The sequence below is a fragment of the Phycodurus eques genome, chromosome 8 (assembly GCF_024500275.1).
Source record: "Phycodurus eques isolate BA_2022a chromosome 8, UOR_Pequ_1.1, whole genome shotgun sequence".
Lineage (NCBI taxonomy): Eukaryota > Metazoa > Chordata > Actinopteri > Syngnathiformes > Syngnathidae > Phycodurus > Phycodurus eques.
In genome coordinates, this window is record NC_084532.1 from 17020606 (window position 1) to 17042269 (window position 21664).

General features: G+C 41.7%; 1 protein-coding gene across 1 annotated transcript in view; it reads left to right on the top strand.

The window, feature by feature from the left end:
• The first annotated feature begins 1246 nt into the window (after positions 1–1246).
• rfx2 (regulatory factor X, 2 (influences HLA class II expression)) overlaps positions 1247–21664 on the top strand; it is a 28502-nt gene continuing 8084 nt past the window's right edge. The window contains 12 exon segments of the mRNA XM_061684047.1: positions 1247–1280; positions 12082–12190; positions 12613–12702; positions 13542–13624; positions 13855–14122; positions 15322–15396; positions 16579–16722; positions 16724–16761; positions 16928–17047; positions 17307–17425; positions 17590–17708; positions 20654–20766. Of these exon segments, the coding sequence (XP_061540031.1) occupies positions 12083–12190; positions 12613–12702; positions 13542–13624; positions 13855–14122; positions 15322–15396; positions 16579–16722; positions 16724–16761; positions 16928–17047; positions 17307–17425; positions 17590–17708; positions 20654–20766 (1277 nt within the window). The 5' untranslated portion in view covers positions 1247–1280; position 12082.

A 21664-nucleotide genomic window follows, 5' to 3' on the forward strand; every position in this document is an offset into this window, starting at 1 on the left:
TAAATACTTTATTAATCCCGCGAGGGAAATTAAACTGACACAGCAGCAATATTCACGCATGTACACTCCTATTAGTATTTGTTCAACCAACAAACATAGTTGAAAAAACTGAGGAGGAATTTAAAAAAATATGTATCTACAAAAAGAAAAAAATACACATATTCGTCACGAGTGTTGTTAAATCAAATGCTTTCCGTGTGAAATTATGAATACAAAAATTTATATGCTATTATGCTGCACACAAATGGAAAAAATTGTCAACAGAAGCGACGTCAGCCCCAAGTGTGCATGTTTTAAGTCCAGGTTAAAAACTCCCCTTTCCACTTTTAAATGATAGCTCTTGCACTGTAAGATGTTTTAATTGTACTTTTATTTTATTTTATTTTTTCTCTCTTTGTGTAGAAACTGTTTTTTTCTTGGTTTTAAAATTATTTTAATCATATAAAGCACACTGAGTTACCTTGTGTATGAAATGAGCTATATAAATAAAATTGCTTTTTCTTTGCTTTTCTATACTCTTGCATAAAGAGGAAACATAGGACTACACTTATGATGGCCATTATTTTAAAATATACTTTATTTGTAATCAAAGCTAGGGATTTAGGAAGTGAGTTATTTTCAACCAGCAAGACGTCAGGTTGGAAGCTGACAAGGCTTGATTATAAATTTAATAAAATAAAAATTAATACTGATTTTTGTTATTTTCATGGTAACATACACTGCCACTACATATAAAGTAACATTTTGTATGGTTGTTTTTTGTATCTTTATTTAACAATACAATTTATACAACGATCTAACGTGATTACGCAAGCATCGTCTTCCACCATTTGGCTGGTCAAGAGTGCCCCCTGGTGGTTAGAGTCAAGCTGGCAGTTGCAAGTGGCAGGCGGGTGGGATTTGCCACTTTGGCCCGCCCCCCATCACACGGCGGACCGTGACGTCGCCACTCCAGGCTAGCAACAGTTGCCTCGAGACCCCGTCGCGCCATAGTGACTGTAGCCGTGGAGACAGTTTCTTGCCAACGGGCGCAACACTGAGCAACAGCAGCCGCAGCAGCAGCATCTGGAGGTCACCGAACGAGTGCGAGAGAGTGACAAGAAAGACACAGGCACAACTTTTCCTCAAAACGAAGGTGACTATAATCTTTCAAAGTGACTTTTATTCAAGAGCGGAGTGATGTCATGGCGCTCGTGCTAAAGGAGTCTGCGTTATTTCCCCCTCCCAACCTAAGTTGACACGCTGTTTCCGTGTTGCAAGTCAGCCGACGCTTCCAGTCGGTATGTCAGCTTACAAAATGTCGATTTTTGCCTCGTGAAATGCCCTCGTGTATTTGTTTGGCTACGCGGCGCGTTCCAACTGCTTTCGCATCACTTTCCACTTGTTGCTATGTTGCGGGGGGCCGCGAAGGCTCTCTCTCTCTCTCTCTCTCTCTCTCTCTCTCTCTCTCTCTCTCTTCCCCCCCCCCTCTCTCTCTCTCTCCCCCGCTTTTGTGCGCGGCAGCACGAAGGCTCGTGCTAACGAAACCCTCCCGGAGTCGGCGAGCTTTTAGCTTCGTGCTAATGTAGATGGCCTCCCCGTGTGCGCTTGGTCGTTGCGAGTTAACGGCAACCATGTCTCGTTGGGACTAACCGGAGCAGTTGACTGTCGTTATCCGGACTAGCTGGCACTCGGGCAGGTGGCGGCGGAGCCGGGCTAGCCCTAGCGAAGTTAGTGCCACCGCGGGCTCAAACTTTGTCGTTGCTGTCAGCTCACCTCTTTGTAACACTTCAACTCAAACTGCTGCGCTTGACAACAGCGCCTATCAACTCACCTCCCAAGCTGAATGAAGCTCAGTCACGTTAACCTGAAACAAGTCCAAATAGTTGGTATGTGTCAGCTAGGTGGCGCTACGATGTTCCTTTCCACTGCTGCTTCTTTTCTACTTGAAGCGCTTACACGTTAACTCTTGAATCTGATTCAAACAGACACAAGGTGAACCCCCGTTTATCGCGGGGGAAACTGTTCCAGACCCACCAGCGAAAGGTAGTAATCCAAGTCCCTATAAAACATTTTAATAGTTCTAACCCCCCACACACGTTTAGACTTATTAAAGCCATTAAACTTATTAAAACACCATTGTATAAGTATTTATCAGTGCCTCTTTTAAATCTTTTCTCACTTCTGGAAATAAGAGGGGGAAAAAACGAGCTTGCTTCAAGGTCTTTATTGGAAGGAAGTTTACTGACACATGAAACAAAAGACATACAAAACTGTATGTTTAAAACTATAACAAATGTCTGCTAGCTTCATGATAACATGAAAAATGCCATAGACCGGCTAGCGGGAATTAGCATAGATGTTACAGTAATTTTAAAACTTCAAACCAGTGCTACTTTAACACACACAAATCAGCATCACATACAACCAGCGCATACAACAATACTAATAGGCATAATATATATATTTTTGCTCTGTGGGAAGAAGAAATAATAACATGGCAAAACATGGTACTGTGTTACACAGAGGGGGCTTCTTGTTCCCAGTTACGCTGCATCTCTTGCAGTAGAGCTCAGTGCTGTTGCTGCACAATGTGTTACTTAACAGAAGTTGCGCCACTGTAAATTCAAACTTGCTTGTATACTGTAAAAACCCATAAAATATTGCCTAAATGTTGTGTACACGTCACATACAGTACATGGAAACATGCCACCAGGAATAGGTGTAAGGTGCAATCATAGGTGTTCCATGGCCAAATGGGAACTAACAATAATATTCATGTATTCAAAAAATATTTTGAATAGTTAGAAATCTGTATTTTATTTTATCTAAAACAATTTTTTTTGGGCATTCATTTTATAATGTAGCTACTTTCCAGCCACATTTTCAGTACCTGAAATCTCCCTGGAAGTCTGTTCTGTTGTTCTCCAGGGGCACAGTAATTCTAATGAAGGCTCTTTTCAGAGACAGCTGTCGTTTGTAATGCTACTTACCACTGAAGCATCAAGAAGAATCTTTGCAGCATGAAAGTGTATCTAATTAAGCCCCGCTCTGCATAATCACTTGAGTCAAACTTTCAATTGTGTATTCCTACAAACTCAAATGACGGGAAGTAATTACTTTTTTTATGGCATAAGCTTTGTTAATATGTAATTAATTATTAAACACAATAATAACTGCAGTTATATTCAACCACATAACAGAAAACAGAACATCCTTTTTGTGCCCCTAGTAGTTCTAATTTCCAAGCAATAAACTACTCACCCTGACGGACATGTAATGGCGAGTGAAGAGGAAGGTGTTTGCATACCGCTGTTCGTATTAATATGGTTTGTGTACTATAATCTGTATTTACAAAGCATATGATTAGTGTAATCAATTGATATTTAATTGCATTGCCCATCGTACTAAGTACCCATACACTTACCTATTTTGCAGTAAGTTCCATTTACACTTAGTTATCATTACACGTTTTTCTTCATTGAGTTTTGCTGGACATGCACGACAAATAATGTTGGTTGAAAAGGTTTGATTGACTATTGCAGCATGCTTTTTTCCCTGGAAGGTTTTGTTTGAACTTCAAATTGTATGACTTTTTGCACTGTATTTTGTTTAAAAATGTTCATGAACTATATGTGAAGAAGATGTCAGAAAACCTAACTTTTTACTATTTGATATGTCAAATAACCCTCCCAAAAACTGGTTGCAAAGAAAGTCAAGACCCCAAACCCCAATGTGTGAGTGACAATGTTATGTTTACATGGCAACTTGACACACAAATACACCCAAGTCAGGGAAAGAAAGCGAAACGCAAAATGTTATTCTTTTCAGTGACAGTGGTTTAATCAGGTTATTTTCATCGCGCTATGTGGTTAAATTGCATACTTCATGCTTGCAGAGGCAGGCCACAAAGAAAAGGTACTTCAATGGGACAATTAAACTAAATGGAATGTAGCCTGTCGTTGATCTATGTCTTTGCACTGATGATGAACGTACTGCAAAATTTTGTGACTTTTTTTAAAGCAGATTACTTCTAAACTCTACTTCACCATGTGTATGTCCTGAAGCTGTAGGATTCTTTTGTACATTTCACATTGAAAACCATTCGAATTTGCAGGCCGTTATGTACGTTCTATGTGCCTGTTATTACCCGTTGTTTATGAAAGTGTGCATGCTGTTCAGACCAATGTGTATTGTAAAGTGTAGCTCTCAGGAGGACAGCTGCAGTGGTCTCTTGGACAGTGGGTGACCTGTCACAGCTTTTGGTCACATGATCTGTGTGTGTGTTCGTGTGTGTTTGCTGATGCTGTATTTAGCTGATCTTGATGAGGCCCGCCGCAGCCCCAGGGAGAAGTGCTCGGTCCACTCTCCAGCTTACAGACATGAAGTCAGTGTGATCAGTGTCATTGCTGCTGTATGCGCTTGATCATAATAACACAACATTGGATTTGCCTGTTTTGCACCCTTTGCTGTCTGATATGAGCTTTGTTTAATGGGCCTTCCCATAACCGAAGTAAAAAGCATGTCCTGAAATCAGAGCAGAGAATACCTCGTGGGGCTTATTAAGTGGAAATTAATAGTACTGTTTGGGTGTGTTAACGTGGCAGGTTCACCATAGGGAAGGTTTTTAATTAATGTGATAGTCTCTAAAGAATCAGTGGGACAAGTTGAGTCGACAGGATTGGAGTGATTTTGTAAATCATTGTGGGCTTTCGTTGCTAGGATACAAAGCAGCAGATCTTGTCATATGCCAAAGAAACGTTAGCACTGATTGGTACATATGCTGTGGCAACAAGTTGAAACTGGTTGTGAAATGAAATGTTTTTTAGTATTTTTCTCCTATGTGCGCAAGTGTCATCAGGAGCATTCTTTACATTCCACCTGTTTGTATCGTGGCTACACTACTGCTAATTAAATTTCCTGCCAGAAACAGCAGAGAAGGCAGTGACATTTGCATTACAATGACCATTACCTCCCCCTCCTTCTGACAGGGATAACTGGAGCGCCCCATTCTTTCCTCACTTTTCCTTTCTTCGATGGACTTTGTGCTTTGTTGGGAAATGTGTATTTGGCTTCAAAACTAGCAACAAAGTAATTCAAAGCGTAAGCGCTCTTGCCAACAAGTAGACCCAACAATTGTTTTCAAATTCTTCTGTGCTTCAGGAACTCTTTCATGGGGGCATTTATTTGGGAACCAAGGCAGAAGTGACCATGGGCTAAAGTGTCCATGGGCTAAAAGGCCACTCCGCCACGAAGAAGGCGTTACTAAAAAAAAAACATCAAAAAGACAGATTACATTTTGCAAATGCACACTGCGACAAAGACCTCCATTTTTGGAGACGTCCTGTGTTCTGACAAAACAAAAAAAATATTATATGGCCATATAATGCGCATTGTACGTTCGGAAGAAAAAGAGGGAAGCTTGCAAGCATGAAAACACCATCTCAAAGAAAATTATGTGGAAATAGTTAAGCAACATCTCAAGACATAAGCCAGCTAGTTAAAGGTTGAGTGTAAAAGGGTCTTCGTAATTGACAATGACCCTGCCAAACTTGTTACATAGTGGTTTAAGGATAACAAGGTAAATGTTTTGGAGTGGACATTGTAAAGCCCTGATCTCAATCCTATTGAACATTTATGGGCAGACCTGAAAGGTTATGTGCGAGCTAAATGGCCTACAAACTTTGCTCAGTTGCACGAGTTCTGTCAGGAGGTATGGGCCAAAATTCCTGCCAACTATTGTGAGAAGCTTCTGGAAGGATATCCAAAGCGTATCACCCAGGTCATACAGTTGAAAGGCAATAGTAAAAAATACTAATGAAAACCTCTGACTTTGAAGAACCAAGAAAGTTATGAAAACTTGTCCCAAAAAAGTCCTTCTCTCATTATTCTGGCATTTAGCAAATATAAATAATTTCGGTAATCCTAATTGACCCAAAATAGGAAAAGTTTATTCTTTTCCATGTCAGATAGGGAGGGAAAAAAGTATTTTTATGTAAACTGTATATCCATCCATCTAGTTTCAATACTGCTTGTCCTCATTAGAGTCGAAGTTGGGCTGAAGCCTATGCCACCTGACTTGACTGGGAAATAGGGTACACGCTGGACTGGTTGCCAGCCAATTGCAGGGCGCACATTGACAAACAACCGTTCGGGCTCATATTCACACCAATGGGCAAGTTTTCATTTAACCTAACGTGCACATTTATTAAATGTGGGAGGAAGCGGGAGTACCCGGCGAAAACCCACCCAATATGGAGTGTATACAGTGAATCCCCACTATATAGCAGTTCACTCAATTGCGCTCCTGCTATATCGCAGATTGTTTTTGTGTTGTAACAATTGTGAGATGTTACTGTATTTTTTTAATACCGTTTACACAATATTTTTGTCTCATCCATTGCTCTTGCATCCTCTGTTTGAATGTGTTTGTATTGTTTTAAAAAGGTTTTAAAGAAAAATGAAGTGCCGTAAATGGTGTAAAAACATGCCTAGGGTGTATTTAAATACATACCCTATTTATTCCATATCGCTGGTTTCCACTGATCGCGGGGGTCTGGAACCTAACCCCACCCATGGAGGGGGGCGGGGGGTAACTGTAATCAATTTATATTCCCATGCAAAAGCAATGATCTATGTAAGTTTTTGTAACTTGTGAGGAGAACTAACTAAATGTTGGTTTCAGACTGAGGCTGGATTAGAAAATATATTTACTTTGTTTGGATGGTAAATGAAACATTAATTAGCTCATTGCTTTTTATGTGAGATGTGATGTAAAATATATCTTGACTCAGGTGATTTCAAACACTGGCGTCTTCTCAGACTGTGGCTTGAGCATGAACCATGGCTTCAATACCAGTGTGTGGACTCTTATCATTTAGCGCTTAGTGGCCATCTGGAACATCTGGTGAGCAACAACTTGTGTTGGAAATGTTCTGTGTATTTAATCTTGGATTGAATTTGCTTTCTGTTAATGTTGATAAGTGTTGCACACAGTTACATTTTCTATTGAATTATCATTTATAAGTAAGTTAGAAAGTTTTTTGGGAAATATATTTGTGCGGGCAACAACAGACTTTGTGGTTCAGAATAGTGATTGCACAATTTTTTCCCCAGTCTCAGGTTTGCCACGCTCCAATCTGTATCGCAATATGTTCAGTAGTGAGAACAAGGTGGGCGTGGTCTAGTGGGTTGACAGGGTAGTCGTAATAGAAATCTGGAAAGGGTTAGAAGAGGTACAGTGTTGGGGGAGGAAGTTGCTAATGTAGAGCTTGGGCAAACGCACTGTCGCCATAGCAACAGTTTGATCTGGCTGTGACTGTCAGGCTTGCAGTGCGCATGGTGACGGACTGTACAGGTTGCTTTGCTGATGACCTGAGGTGGGGAGGTGAAAGGAGAAGATGGGGGGGGGGGTGCTGAGCTCAGACTGACTCTCTCCTCTGCCATCTGCACTCCGAAGAGCCACTGCGATTGGATTAGCCATGAATTAATGAGACCGCTTGAAGACCAGCGTCTGTTGTGGAAATCTCCATCATCTCAATGCACCCTTTTTGTGTAAGCGCGTGTGCGTGTGTCATTTCATGAAATCAAAGCGCTCACTTGCAGGCCCCAGCTGTAATCTGATTTACATAGAAAGTTATTGAATGACTACATGGAATTCCCAAATACATTACCTCGTCACCTGCAACCTGTTGCGCATGTTCATTGTGCTTGTACTAAACATGTCGGCTGTCTCTTCAAGCCCCCCAATGATGTCCTTATTCATTTTCAACAAGTGGCTGTTTCTGTTTAAACAAAAACAACAAACTCCTCAAACTGTTTGACTATTCTCTCTTCGCGCAAGTTTGGAAAGATCTGACTTGGCTTGGGTTTGTTTTCAGTTGGCATGAATGTAAAGCAACCTTGAAGAATAGACTGTTTTACTCTTGAAGATTTAAACATTCCTCCTTCCTGCCACTGACCACCAAAGAGAGCTCCTCATCCTGTCTTCTTTACTCAAGTCTAAAGCAGCACAAAGTCTACACATTTTTTAATAATAGCACCACAGGAGTAGCTCTGTGTTCCCCAGTGTCTGAAATTAATAGCTTACATAGTGTTTATTGTTATGTTTCTAATTAGTGTGAGATAGTGGGATCAAGTGGTGGGGGGGGGGGGATTGTTTGGTTTGGGAAGTATTCTGTTGGTTGCATGGCAACAGGCTCCTGGAAACGGGAGTGGACGTTGTTGCCACTGGCAACGGTTGTTGCTCTGCAAACAATGTGAGCCAGTGCAAACACAAGCCAAGACTGTGAGTGCCTTTATTTAATTGAACATCTGTATGTGTTTTTCTCTGATGGAGTCCTGTTAAAGTTTGAACTGACACAGGCACATGTTTAAATCCTGTCTGCATTAGAGGCTGCAGAATAAGTCACCTTTTGTAGGCCTTTCTAAAGTAGTTTTAAAAAAAATTTTTTAGAGCAGCTTTTAAAACAGGTAACTCTCGAAAGACGTTGTTTTGTAAAGTTGTCATATAGTAGTGGCAGGAACAAGGCTCACAGATGTACCGAGAAAAGCCGCTTGTGCTTTTATGTGAAGAGGAGGTGTCTCTGGGCTGGAGGCGATGAGGTCTCGCCCCAAACAGCAGGGTGTCCAGAGTAGCAATTTGCTGTCATGGTCTCCATCTCCTGCAGTTTTGTACTTTTGTGTTTTAGAGCTGCTGCTGGGAAGTTTGTGTGAATTTTCACCTTATGTGACACCAAATAGAGAGAGACCCTCTGCCCTAATTCCATTTTCCTTCTTTAAACTCAGCAATTTGGTGCACTTCATTATACCTATGAAATCCAGCACTTTAATTGATTTTTAAAACCATGAAATGAGCCAATCCGCTTTTAAGGCTTTAGTGATTGTATTTATTAAAAAAAATGTTTTTGGGTGGGGCGGGATTACAGATTTGAAGATGTGTAACTGGAGTTTTGTTGGGAGTATATTTAGAACTTGGCTGACACTCTTTTGACAAATTCCATTCCCTAGAATGCTGAACAAGAAGTGCAGCTTTTTACTTAAAATGTTGCCATTTTTCGGACGATTGCTACAAAAAATACATGTCAGTAAAGACTTTGATATAAAGTTGATAATTGGGGCGTTAATACCAAGCATTAGACCGACTGTGATGTTGTTATGAATATCAGAACAGACATGCACGCACGCAGCACACGCACACACACGCACAGACACACACTCACAGGCGCGCACACACACACACACACATTTATTTCAACATACTCTTTCAGTCTGTTAGTCATGGCTTGTTCTTGCGGAAAAGCCAGAAGTGGCACACCCACATCATGTATTGTTTTCTATCTTGAAGAAGACATACTTCCACTCCACTCATTGCTGGCTGTTGGAAAGTACTGTGCTGAGATTCTGTGGATTATCACTGACGTGGACACTTTGTTTTAGGTCCTCCTTGTTTGTTGGTTATTGTAGTTTCTGCAGTGTCTGTGTCATCTCATTGTTTAATTATAATGATATTTATATATTTATTTATTTAAGAAAGTAGACAGTGCTAAGGATTTTTGCCCCCACACATTGTAAATGGGTCAATATCACTACGCAATCATGAAAATGTAGCACAATAATAAAAACTCTGAGCTGAGTTCTTATTATAAGTGGCCAAACATTTCACACATAAGTCTCTTAAAATGTGTTTCCTTCATTTTATATATATATATTTTAATTGGATGTATGAGATTTTGGCTTGTCCCACACACTGCTCTGCTAACTCCAGTCTGTATAATCATTGGGAAAATGATACTGAATCAATTTGTCATTTTGATCATGTATATTTAATATTCTATTTTCATAATCATACTGAACATTTTGCATTAAATGTATGTCTATCCTGTCATTATGGAGTAACTGCCCCTTTAAGAAACCCTCTGACATTTTCACTGACATTACTACCAACATTTTGTCTTTGTTGTTGTATGCAGGCAGGATTTAAATTTTTCCGACAATTCAAACTTTAACAGGACTCATGGAGGCTGAAAAAGTGGGTATACTGCGGTTGCAGAGTACATACACTTTTGTAATTTTCATCATGACCACTCTGTCATAATAAAATACCAATGCATATGAAAACCTTTCAGACATTGGAAATATATTTATTAAACAGTACACAGCTTGCTCACTGAATCATGTTTCTAAGCGAAGGGCCACCATGTACTCATTGACCGACATTATCCAAAAATGTCCACCCTGTCATTGTCCATCCTATCAGTAAGCTCACATATTTTGCTGTTTGCATTAACATTGTCTGCTTCGAGTATTTTTTTTCTTGGCATATTAGCTTGACCAATGTGCATTTCTAACACCATAACATCTACATAATACAGTGAATATGAAGTTCAATGGACAATCAAAACTTTTTTCGGGTGAAATGGGGAAGTCCCAAAGGCACCTTCTAGTGATATTGACTCTTATGTTCTCATTTCAAAAATAATCTTGAGACAACAATTGATATATGATGCTTTGTACTGAAAGAAAAAAAATCTACTAAAGCCTGAATCAACAGGGCCTCTGCGCTGGTTGATGGCTGTTTGTTTTCGACTTGGTATCTTGAAGTTGCCCATGTTGGATTTGTGCTTCCTCTGCCTGCCTCTGCATGCCATTTATGGATGAAATTCAAATGCACAATTAGCTAATTTTATATGACACAGTGGCTGCAGGAAGATTGTGTTGTTTCAGATGGTTGAACTGAAATCACAAGGTGAGTAGTTAGAATTTTGAAGCCCCAGTAAGTTAATTTGGTCCAGATAAAGCTTAGCAGCATGAGTGGTTGCACCTGTTGCTTTTGAGCTTGATTATCACAGCCTAAGTGTTGTTTTTCTTGTCATGTTCTTATCGTGTGTTATGATTTATCTCAGCGTGGCTTTAGTTATTGATGTTCTTCCATCAACCTACACAGCACATTGTCCAACCGTCTTTTAATGTTGCTCACAAAATTAAAGCAACCCACCCTCCGCCTTCCTCCCCCACTCAGCTCTTTGCAGTCACACTCCAAAGTTCTTGCGCAAGACAGGGGGAGGTTGGTTGCTGGGGGTACGGGCTGAACGGGGAGGGAGGAGAGGTTTGAGTTGGGGGTGGTTGCCATGGATTCCTCACCATGGCAACGAAAATAGGTTTGCAAAGCATTGAGGAATTTCCTCACATCAGCTGGATTATTTGGGCCCTTAGAGAGTATCTTTCGTTCAAAACAAGCACGGGATATCGTCAGGGCCCTACTCGGACCTGCAGACCTGTTTCATTTCATCCCTTTCATCATACTTTTTCTGAGGGGAAGCTTTTCGAAATCCCCTCAATACATTCCCGCTTGTCATTCGGATCATCTCATAGCTCCCTTTACCCACACTTTCCCCCCACTTTACCTTTTTTTGGGGTGAGACTTTGTGTCATGTTGTTTTCTTTTACTTGCAGTGCACATTATTAGCCAAAGGAAAGTTGAGTGGCTCGTCTTGGTTTGGTCATTAGGAAGCATTCCTTTCTTAAAGAATCCATCTAGTTTTCTTTCTTTTTTACTGTAAAATACCTGCCTGAGTCTGTACTGTTTGCAGATTTAAAACAAGTCTATAGTATAATTGAGCTGCTTGTTTTGCTCGTGATGAAGACTAAGACTGAGCCTCGTTATATCACCTGAAAGTGGTGAACCACAAACTCCCCCAAAAATAGAATAGTCCCATCTCTCAATGCTACCATTTTTTGTTAAAGCCAAGAGTTTCTACCTTGGTTGTATTGAGGGGATTTCGATAGTTGTCATCCATGTAAATAGTGTGACATCATAGTGACACGCTTGTAAAATTCAATTATTAAACATTATTAATTGGTTAAACAAAGAAAAACACGCCGTAGTACGTTATTATGCGTCATGGAGTTACTTGTTAATGTACAGAAATCAGTGGACACACAGCCAGTGCTTGCCTGTAGCCTAAAGAAAGTGGACTGCAGTGACTGGTGATATATTTACCTGTGAAAAGTGTTTTTGTTTCATGAATTCTTTTCATTTTAGTTCTCCAACTCCTTTATTTTCTCTTCTCATGCTTGATCCTGACCTTGCTAACAAACCAGCATGCAGAGCTCTGAGGGCGGTTCCGACACTTCTCCCAGCGTGGCAGCGTTGCGGACGTCATCATCAGCCCAGGCGCCTGTGGTACAACCTGTCCCAGCCTCCCAACAGGTAGGATGCTAAAGCGACTGGTCTCTTATCGATTATTTTGAAATCCAGGCCACTCCTTTTGTTGTAGTAAATGATCTATAGTCCCTTGTTGGTAAATTAGAATATTTTTTCAGGGTGTTTCCAAATTTCAACCCAAGCTGTCACACCTACATTTTTTTAATTGAATAAATCTTAATCACCATACTATAATGAGACACCACCTCACTAAAATATACACACAACTGATACGTTGCTAAAAGAGCATAGCATGGGCTTGTGTACTGTTCATTAAATTTAATCCTCGTCCCCATCTCAGCTGTTTGCATAAGGGATTTCTGTCAACGCTTATTTTCAAGGAATGGAATCTGTTGGTGGTAATATGACCATTTGTGTTATAATACATGCATCCCTTTGTAATGGAGATATGTCTTGTATCTACACAGAGAGCGCTGGTACAAGCCACAGGCTCAGTTCAGAAGGGAGGACAAGTACAGCAGCTTTCAGTATCCAGGGCTCAACAGGTTTCTCCGCAGGTACACAGTACTGTACATACATATACAGTGCTGTGAACATGTGAACAACACATACCCCTTGGTCCTTAAGCTTCTGATACTGAGCCTTACTTTCTTAATCAGCAAAGTCAAAAGACAATTATAAATATTAAATATCGGCTGTGTAAAATATCAGTGTATTATTATTATTATTGTCTGTGTCAAATTGAGTTCATAATTTACATTCAGGTTAAACAATAACAGACCGTGAGAATACATATTGAGTACATATATTGTTCTGATAATGGCCTAGCAGTCAATCATTAACTGAAAGCTGCTGATTAAAGCTGAATAATTACTCTAGCATCCTATGCTCTCAAGTGTTTCCCTGGCTGAGCCTGGCCCACTGCCTGTGTCTTTGCACCACGCTTCTTATTAAATGCTCTCATTGGGAATTAGTAGGGATATTTGTGTTATGACCAGGATCTTGGCATGCTGGCTGCACAATTCTATAGCTGCCACCTTTTTTGTCCACACTACACTAACAGACATCGTCTCAGGCTGAGCTGCACATTTTTTCACACGTAGTTAAGTAACTGAGTATTCTAAGTTTTGTGACTAGCTTTTCACACAATGGTGCTTACATATTTCCCCGCAGAGCTGCTTGCATGAATTTCGTCTTACTAGATCACTGTTACTTCCTCCACCTATGAGGAGACAAACGGGTTTCTTTGTCTTTTGGGTATATATTATACTATAATTGCCTAAAAGCAGACACTGGGTGCTTGACACCTTCCAGGGTGTCTTTGTTTTATGTTTTTTGAAAAACTAAATCACGGTTTAAAATTGCCCTGCTTTGAATTTGTGTTCATTCTTTGTAGGTCCAGCAGTCACAGCATGTCTATCCATCCCAGGTACACTATGTAGGGGAAGGTGGAGAGGCTGTTTACACTAATGGAACAATGTAAGCATCGTTACAGCATTTCACATTTATAGCAACAGTATTATACATTAAATAAATACCAGCAAGTCATACATGATAGTACAATATCATCATGCCGCTGTAGTGTAGTTAGCACTGAACCATCCACTCACATTTACTTCTTGGCCTGACTCTAAAACTCACTTGGCGTTTACAATTTTTATCATGAGTGAATGTCCTCGCTGCATGCTAATCACAGTGATTCCTCACAGTCGCACGGCCTACTACAACCCAGAGGCTCAGTTGTACGGTCAGAGCAGCGGGGGGTCGTACTTTGACTCGCAGGCCGGTGGAGCTCACGTCGCCACCGTTGTCTCCTCTGCCAGTGGTGGGGTGCCGCCTCATAGCATGGTGGGCATTGCCATGGATGTAAGCAGCAGCCATATCATCTCCAGCGGCAGCACCTATTTGATCCATGGAGGAAACATGGAAGGAAACCGCAACCATATATCACACTCCTCTCGCTCCTCTTCAGCCATGGTGAGCAACACATATCCAACTTTCTTGTTGCACTCTTTCCATACCAGTGTGATAATAATAACATGAAGAACTTGCTGGTATTCAAGCAAATGATAATGCGAGCAGAGTGGTACGAGGGAATTGGCACGTAAGTGGCCATTGCGTCACCACATAATTATTACGTGACACATTTTAGCCACAATGTTGACCACTTGACTAAATGGCAAGCCGCAAAGCCACATCGTGGATATGCCGGAACTCCTCTATTCGATTGGGACAGCTGGGTGGAGCAACATACAGTCACTCGAGAAGGTCCCCCAAAAAGTCTCTAAACACCTGCAGCATCCCGATGACCACATGCGACACAGACAGAGGCAGAATATCCTGGTCCTACGATTACTATCAGGGTGGAAAGGTGGCAAATGTTACAGCAGCTATAGTTGGGCCATCCGGCTCTGCAGTGGAGCAGGACTTTAAGACTGCCTGTAAAACCGGGACACTGGCTTGAATAATTCAGCCATGCCTTGTTTCAGAGGTTTTCACAGGCACTTGAGCGCCCTGCGAAACAAAGCAACCCCTGGGGCTCATTACCATTTGGCCAGGAGCCCTCGGGAACATTCTTAGGGCTTGGAACGATGCCTCCTCTTTTTTTTCTTTTTCTTCTGTCTCCTGTTGGCTGCAGTAGCACGTCTTTTCTTTGGGACTTAATTTCCTCCTCCAGCTCAAATGAATGTCCCTATCACTTTACCAATCAAAGATAAAATCACTTAATGCACTCTGCAAACAGTTCCATACATGATGTCAGTGTATTCGGGTTCTTATTTTGCCAGAGTTGTTGTGTTCCAGAGGCATTGTTTGATAAGTTGTGGGACTTGGGGGGTGGCCCTGCTGACCTATTGTCTCTGAGCTTGACATGACCTGTGCCTGTATTTGTGGGTCCTATTTGAATACATTTCTGACTGCCAGCCAGACCTAACTAAACTCTAGGTCACTTGATTTGCATGCTTGTGTGTGGCATTAATGGTTTTGGCGGTAACACTGACTGATTTTAATGGAAATGCAGAGATCTGGCTGCTTGCTAACAGTCTTATTTCCTTTATCTTTTTTTGTGTTTTAATGTACTTCTGCTTATTTCTGACTTTTTTAAAAAAATTATCTTTCTCTTTTGCCTCCTCCCCCTTCTGTGTCCAACTTTTTTTGCATGCTCCTTCTTTCTTTAGCTTGAAATGGCGATTGAAAACCTCCAAAAGTCTGAAGGAATTGCAAGTCACAAAAGCAGCCTGCTCAACAGCCATGTAAGTCCATCTGGAAGTTTCTTTGAAAGCGACACGAGGGGTGGGGTCGGTGGCTGATCCTGTAGGTGGTGTGCTTTTACTGTGTTTGCAAAGTTGAACACACCACCTACTGCAATAGCTTGACTGACACAACACTGTCCCGCTGTCATGCATTATTGTCCCAATATTATGAATCCCTGATCTGCTTTCATTTGCTGTCACTTTCAAAAATACGTTAACCTGCACTCTGCATGGATTTGTTGTATGTAGATATCCCCTAAATATTCATGTTTAATGTGAAACAATGATTAATTCAGGCTCAGAACAGTCAGCTCTTCCTGGCCCTTCATGCTGAAGCACGCTTAGACAACTTGGACACATTTACCCGATCATTAAATGGGTGTGTTGCATTGCACCAGTGAGTCTGTCCTTTTACAGACAAATCACAACTGCCAAATGTTGTTTTGTGATGTGTAAAGTTCTAAGCTCATCTATGTATACAAGGCTGAGTAGTAAGTAGTCCTTCTGATGACACAATGCATATAATATTTTCACAGACAGTATAATTGTTATAACATAATATGAATGTGCCTCTGGACCACCAAGATATCTTATCTATTATTTAAAAATACACACAATCCAGGCAATATTATTGCTAAAAGCAACACAAAGTAGTGCACGTTAGGATACAGCGTATACAAGATACATTTGCCAGAGCAACAACTTGCGTTTAATTAAAATTTAGAATGTTTTCACTGTTTCAGTGTGTTTCAGTTAGGCAGCTCTTGATGACATTCAACTGAAGATCACTCAAGTCACCATGGTCTGAATGATCAGATCACCAGGATCTGATTCTTCTCTGTCAATATATCAAACACAGAGAAACGTCCTCAGACTACATCTGCTGTCTTGGTCTAGGCATGTGAATATGAATAGTTTATGTTCACACAAATTACTGCTGTTGTGTAGTCACACGTGCAACTGACCTTCAGTGACTTGATGGGTGCAGATGGTGAACTAATATTTTAGGTGAGGTGTTTGTGGTGTTACCACCTGTAAAATATGTAAATGTTTCCTTTGCCGTGTGTGTGTGTGTGTGTGTGTGTGTGTGTCATTGTTGTGAGAGGACAAGAGCCACGGCTCCTCTACGTTGCAGACTTGCTCCATCGGTTGATTGTGATTCTGTGTTGTGTGTATGTTTAGCTTCAGTGGCTGCTGGACAACTACGAAACCGCTGAGGGTGTGAGCCTGCCCCGGTGCTCCCTCTATAACCATTACTTGAGGCATTGCCAGGAACAGAAACTGGATCCGGTCAACGCAGCCTCCTTTGGCAAGCTCATTCGCTCCTGTCTTCATGGGTCTCAGGACACGGCGTCTTGGAACCAGGTACGACTTTAAGTTTGTCCTTCCCCTGTTATGCCGAAGCTCCTGATAACGTTAATCAAGTAGCTCTTATCGATGTAACGAGTATGACGATGCTTATGGGCATTAGCGACATGCTCATGACTGTGATTACTCTGATGACATGCTTTCTGCCTTTTGAATGTTCCAGAGGCAACTCAAAATATCATTATTATGGCATCCGGGTGAAGCCAGACTCTCCACTAAACCGGCTGCAAGAGGACACCCAGTACATGGCTATGAGGCAGCAGCCTGTCCATCAGAAACAAAGGTCACCATTCTTAGCTCTCCATCTTCCTCAAATTTACCGCTCCCCGGTTAATTTTTTTTAGGTGATTATGGTTAATTTTCTTGAAGTGTTTCTTTCATATCCTGTAATCTGAGGCTTGAGATGTTTATCAATCAGTTCTTTTCCTCTTTTATTTATACTTTTGCTTCTTCCATGCTCTGGTTTTATTCTAAAACAGGAATCATCAACTGTAACATCAATTTTTATCAAACCAATATCCTGCCCTTTCCTGTCTGTTTAGGTTCAAACCTCTGCAGAAGGTGGATGGAATGCCTGACAACCTGTGTGTGAACTCTCACTGTAACAACACTCCGGAACAATCTGTTGCAGCTCAGAGCCAACACCACCAACAGTACATCGGTCAGTGCATGAGAAGATTTATGTTTCTCCCTGCAGTATTATGTTTGGCGTATACATACACACAAGCATTTCCATTAGTTTAAAATCTTACTTATATCCAATCTGTAACCATGCATGTTTGAGAGAAACAAGTGATGACCTGTCAACATACGTGCTTCGTGCAGACACAGCCCACAGCTTGCCGGAGTTTCCCGCTCCCAACGTGGGCACTCAGCCTCCACCGGAGCGCATCAGTATGAACGACATCAAGAAGCTGCAGACCCTCTACAGAGACCACTGCGAGGTAGGTGACGGGCATGCATCGTCACATCTTCTGTAGTCCTTTACGTTCTGAGTCTTTTTAAAATAATAATCTTTCAAGCCACAATAAATATTTTGCAAGGACAAGAGCTTTTTAAAACAACAAACACTGACATTTACAACTTCACTCCTTACAAAGTATGTTATGTTCAGCCAGTTGGGGAATGAGCAAACAGTTTTTGGGAACGGAATGAATAAAAGACCCCCCACCGATCAATGAATTTAGTGTCTTACTCTGGTGCGCTTTGTGGGGGCTTGGCTCCCACGCAACTTTAACCTTGTTTGTATTGTGATTACACATGCATGTACTCTGCTCATAAAATCGGAAATTAACAACATACAAATGCCCTCCACCAAGTGTTTTCAAGTGATGTAGTGCCTGACAACTCTTCAAATTGACTGATTTTATCCCTCTTCTGATATCCTTGTAGGTCCTAGTTCAATTTGTGATTGCTGATGGTGGCTCAGAATAGCATTAAGTGGTTGTCATGTCTACTGTCAAAATCCCAGTAAGTCAGAACCCTTAATATAGTGTAGCGGTAAAGGTACTTTATTTGGCACAATGCACAGTGAAATTTGTTGATCTTACGCATCCCTGAGCAGCAGCGATCTGATTAACGCAATGTAAAGTTTTACGCTTCATCTTTTTGGCTCGACTGACAACACAAATGACTTTCCGTAGTATAGTTTAGAGTATTCTTTACTTTGTACTACAAACCACCACATCTGCTAAGGTACATGGGAAATGTTTTTTGGTGCTAAGAGGCAAATTTTGTTCCTTTTTGTTGTTGTTTCAGTTTGTCTTTTTCACCACAATCACACACGACTGATGGCAGACTGAATAACATGTTTAAAATGATGCTGAGAGTGTAAAGGTCGGCTGATTGTGTCATTACTGCATAGCTGTCATGCTGCATAATCATTATGGCGGCTGTATTTCTTTAACCTAATATTTGATTCCAGAGCGGCAGAGTAAAGCATTTTTTTCCTACTAAATGATTTAGTAAGTACGGTGGCCGACTGGTTAGAGTGTCTGCCTCACAGTTCTGAGGACCGGGGTTCAAATCCCGGCCCCGCCTGTGTGGAGTTTGCATGTTCTCCCCGTACCTGTGTGGGTTTTCTCCTGGCACTCCGGTTTCCTGCCACATCCCAAACACATGCATGCTAGGTTGATTGAAGACTCTAAATTGCCCGTAGGTGTGAATGTGAGGGCGAATGGTTGTTTGTTTATGTGTGCCCTGCGATTGGCTGGCAACCAGTTCAGGGTGTACCCCGCCTCCTGCCCGAAGATAGCTGGGATAGGCTCCAGCACCCCCACGACCCTTGTGAGCGGGTCAGAAGCGGGTCAGAAAATGGATGGGTGGATGATTTAGTGTTAAATGGCAAAGCAATCCATGACCAGGTGTCTGCTCTGTTAGCTTTGTCAGACATCATATGATTGCATAATTCACTTGAGGGCTTCAGTCATGAATTTGTGAATTAGCTTCCACCATAGGATGAAAAGGGAAATAATAAGAAACATTACAATCAGGGGGCTTTACAGACAGGAGCTTGTGTGATTAAAGCAGCCAAGTGCTTTATCGCATTATCACCGGCCTCCCCTCGTCCATCCTCCCCATACTCCCTTTGTTGCAATCTTCTTTTCTTCCACGGGCAGCTTTCAAGACATGCCAATTAACCTTTCTCTGTGCTGGCTGGATATCTTGGTGTCTTTGTGGTGGCCCCCCCCCCCATGGGCCTTTGTGTTGCCTTGTCTGCGGACAGGCTCGCGGCCTTTCGCCTTTGTCTGCCGCTCTCACAGCGCTTCTTGCCTCCAGTGTGTTGAATGTTCATGCTGCTGACTTGGTTCCCTTCATTTGGAGCCAACCATGACCTGTTATCTCATTAGCAGAGGCTTCTCTTTATCTGCCTTTAGTTACAGGGCCATAAATGTTCATTTGAAACCGTATTGTTTTTTCCCCTGCAGAGTAGAGCGAGATTGACTGTAGCTGTTTAATAAAATTTGTTGAAGTGTGTACAGTTACATTAGAATCTATGCCACAGAACATATTCAAACCATGGCCACGAATGGGATCATGTCTTTTTGCTCCTTAGTATGATTTTGTCTTTCTTTTTAAGGCATGTTGTTTTCCCCGTGAAGCCAGAACCTATGCGCTTGTTCAAAGGGAGATGGGGAATTCTCCGTTTTGTTTTGGAGTTCTGTGTTTGACCCGTTGCTGGGGGCGACCGTAAACAAGGTTGCCATGGTGACAGCTAAGTCATCGTGAAAACATAGCTTGCGATCGAAGCCTACACTGCTGTGTAAAAAGAACCAGCGGCAGGCAGTCACACACGCACACATGCAGACACACACACTGAGAGAGAGACAGAGAGAGCGAGAGAGAGACAGAGAGACTCTTAACACATTCATTGTACTGTTGCCAATCTATTAACAAGATCTGCTGTGTTATATAACAGCTCAGCAAAATGATTACTTTATCTATTGCTGTTTATTCTATCTGAGGCTTGTCATTTTGGATGTATAAATTTGTGGTGATGCGGGATTCCACTTGTCCTCAGTTCCTTATGTGTCCCATTTAAGTTAATTTAATACCAGGCTCCACTGTACATTACATTCTGTGTTCATTTTTGGCTTCAAGATGTACACATATGTAGGAAAAGTGACGTTGCCACTGGCACAGAAATGTGTGGAAATGCAGCTGAAATTTGAAGTAGAGATGAAACCTAAGCGTGACCTTTAGGGATGGTGCCCATGATTGATGTGCTACGTTGCCGCTGGCTCGCCATGGAAGCACCCGGGGCCCACAGTGAGCGGGAGCTGCCTGTAGGATCTGTGTTGTGTGTCTGGTTGCCATGGTTCACCTCTCAATGTTTCCCCGCCCTCACTCCCTCTTCTCTTCGCTTCTCTTCCTCCTCCCCTCCCTGCAGGCCACTCTGGATGTGGTGATGAACCTCCAGTTCCACTACATTGAGAAACTCTGGCAGACCTTTTGGTGCTCAACAGCACCATCAAGTGACGGGAGCACCACCATCCCCAACAGGTAAGCAAGGCTTGAAATTTTTATTTTTATTTTATTTTTTTAAAGCAGGGGTTTTCAAACCTTTGGAGTCTGGGACCGTTTAACAGCGAGAACATTTCCAAGGGCTGAGTTATAAACCTCAACCTGATTAAAATTATTTAAAAAAACAACCCTAAATTATACTCCTGGATGCCATAGGATTTATCCATCAATTTTTTTTTTTATAGCACTTCCTCAAATGTGCTAACCACTATTCCATCATGCTGCCCCAAGTTTGGTTCTGACTGACTAAACGTTGTCTGGAGAGGAGACATGCTTTTATTATTAGCTATGATTACACGTTATATTTGTTGCGATCTTCTCTTTACAACAATTTATGACATCCCCTCCATTTACCCTTCACACCCACAGGTTCAGCTCAATTAAGTTAGATCCGTGATGGGCAACTGGTGACCTGCAGGCCACATGCGGCCAGAGCCAATACTCTTAGTGGTCCCTTATTTATTTTTTGGAAAATTATAAAATACCATACCATACCTCATTAGTTTTAAGTTATAATACCACTGTTCACCACAAGATGGCAGGCATCGCTTAGCAGCGCTTCAACTTGGTCTCCTTTATCAGAGAAGAAGAATAGGAAGTAGTTTATCCATCCATTCATTTTCTGTACCACTTTATCCTCACAAGGGTTATGGGGGTGCTGTGCTGTAGCCTATCCCAGCTATCTTCGGGCGGGAGGCGGGGTACACCCTGAAGCGGTCCCCAGCCAATCGCAGGGCACATAGAAACAAACAACCATTCGCACTCAGTCACACCTACGGGCAATTTAGAGTCTTCAATCAACCTACCACGCATGTTTTTTGGGATGTGGGAGGAAACCGGAGTGCCCGGAGAAAATCCACCCAGGGACGGGGAGAAC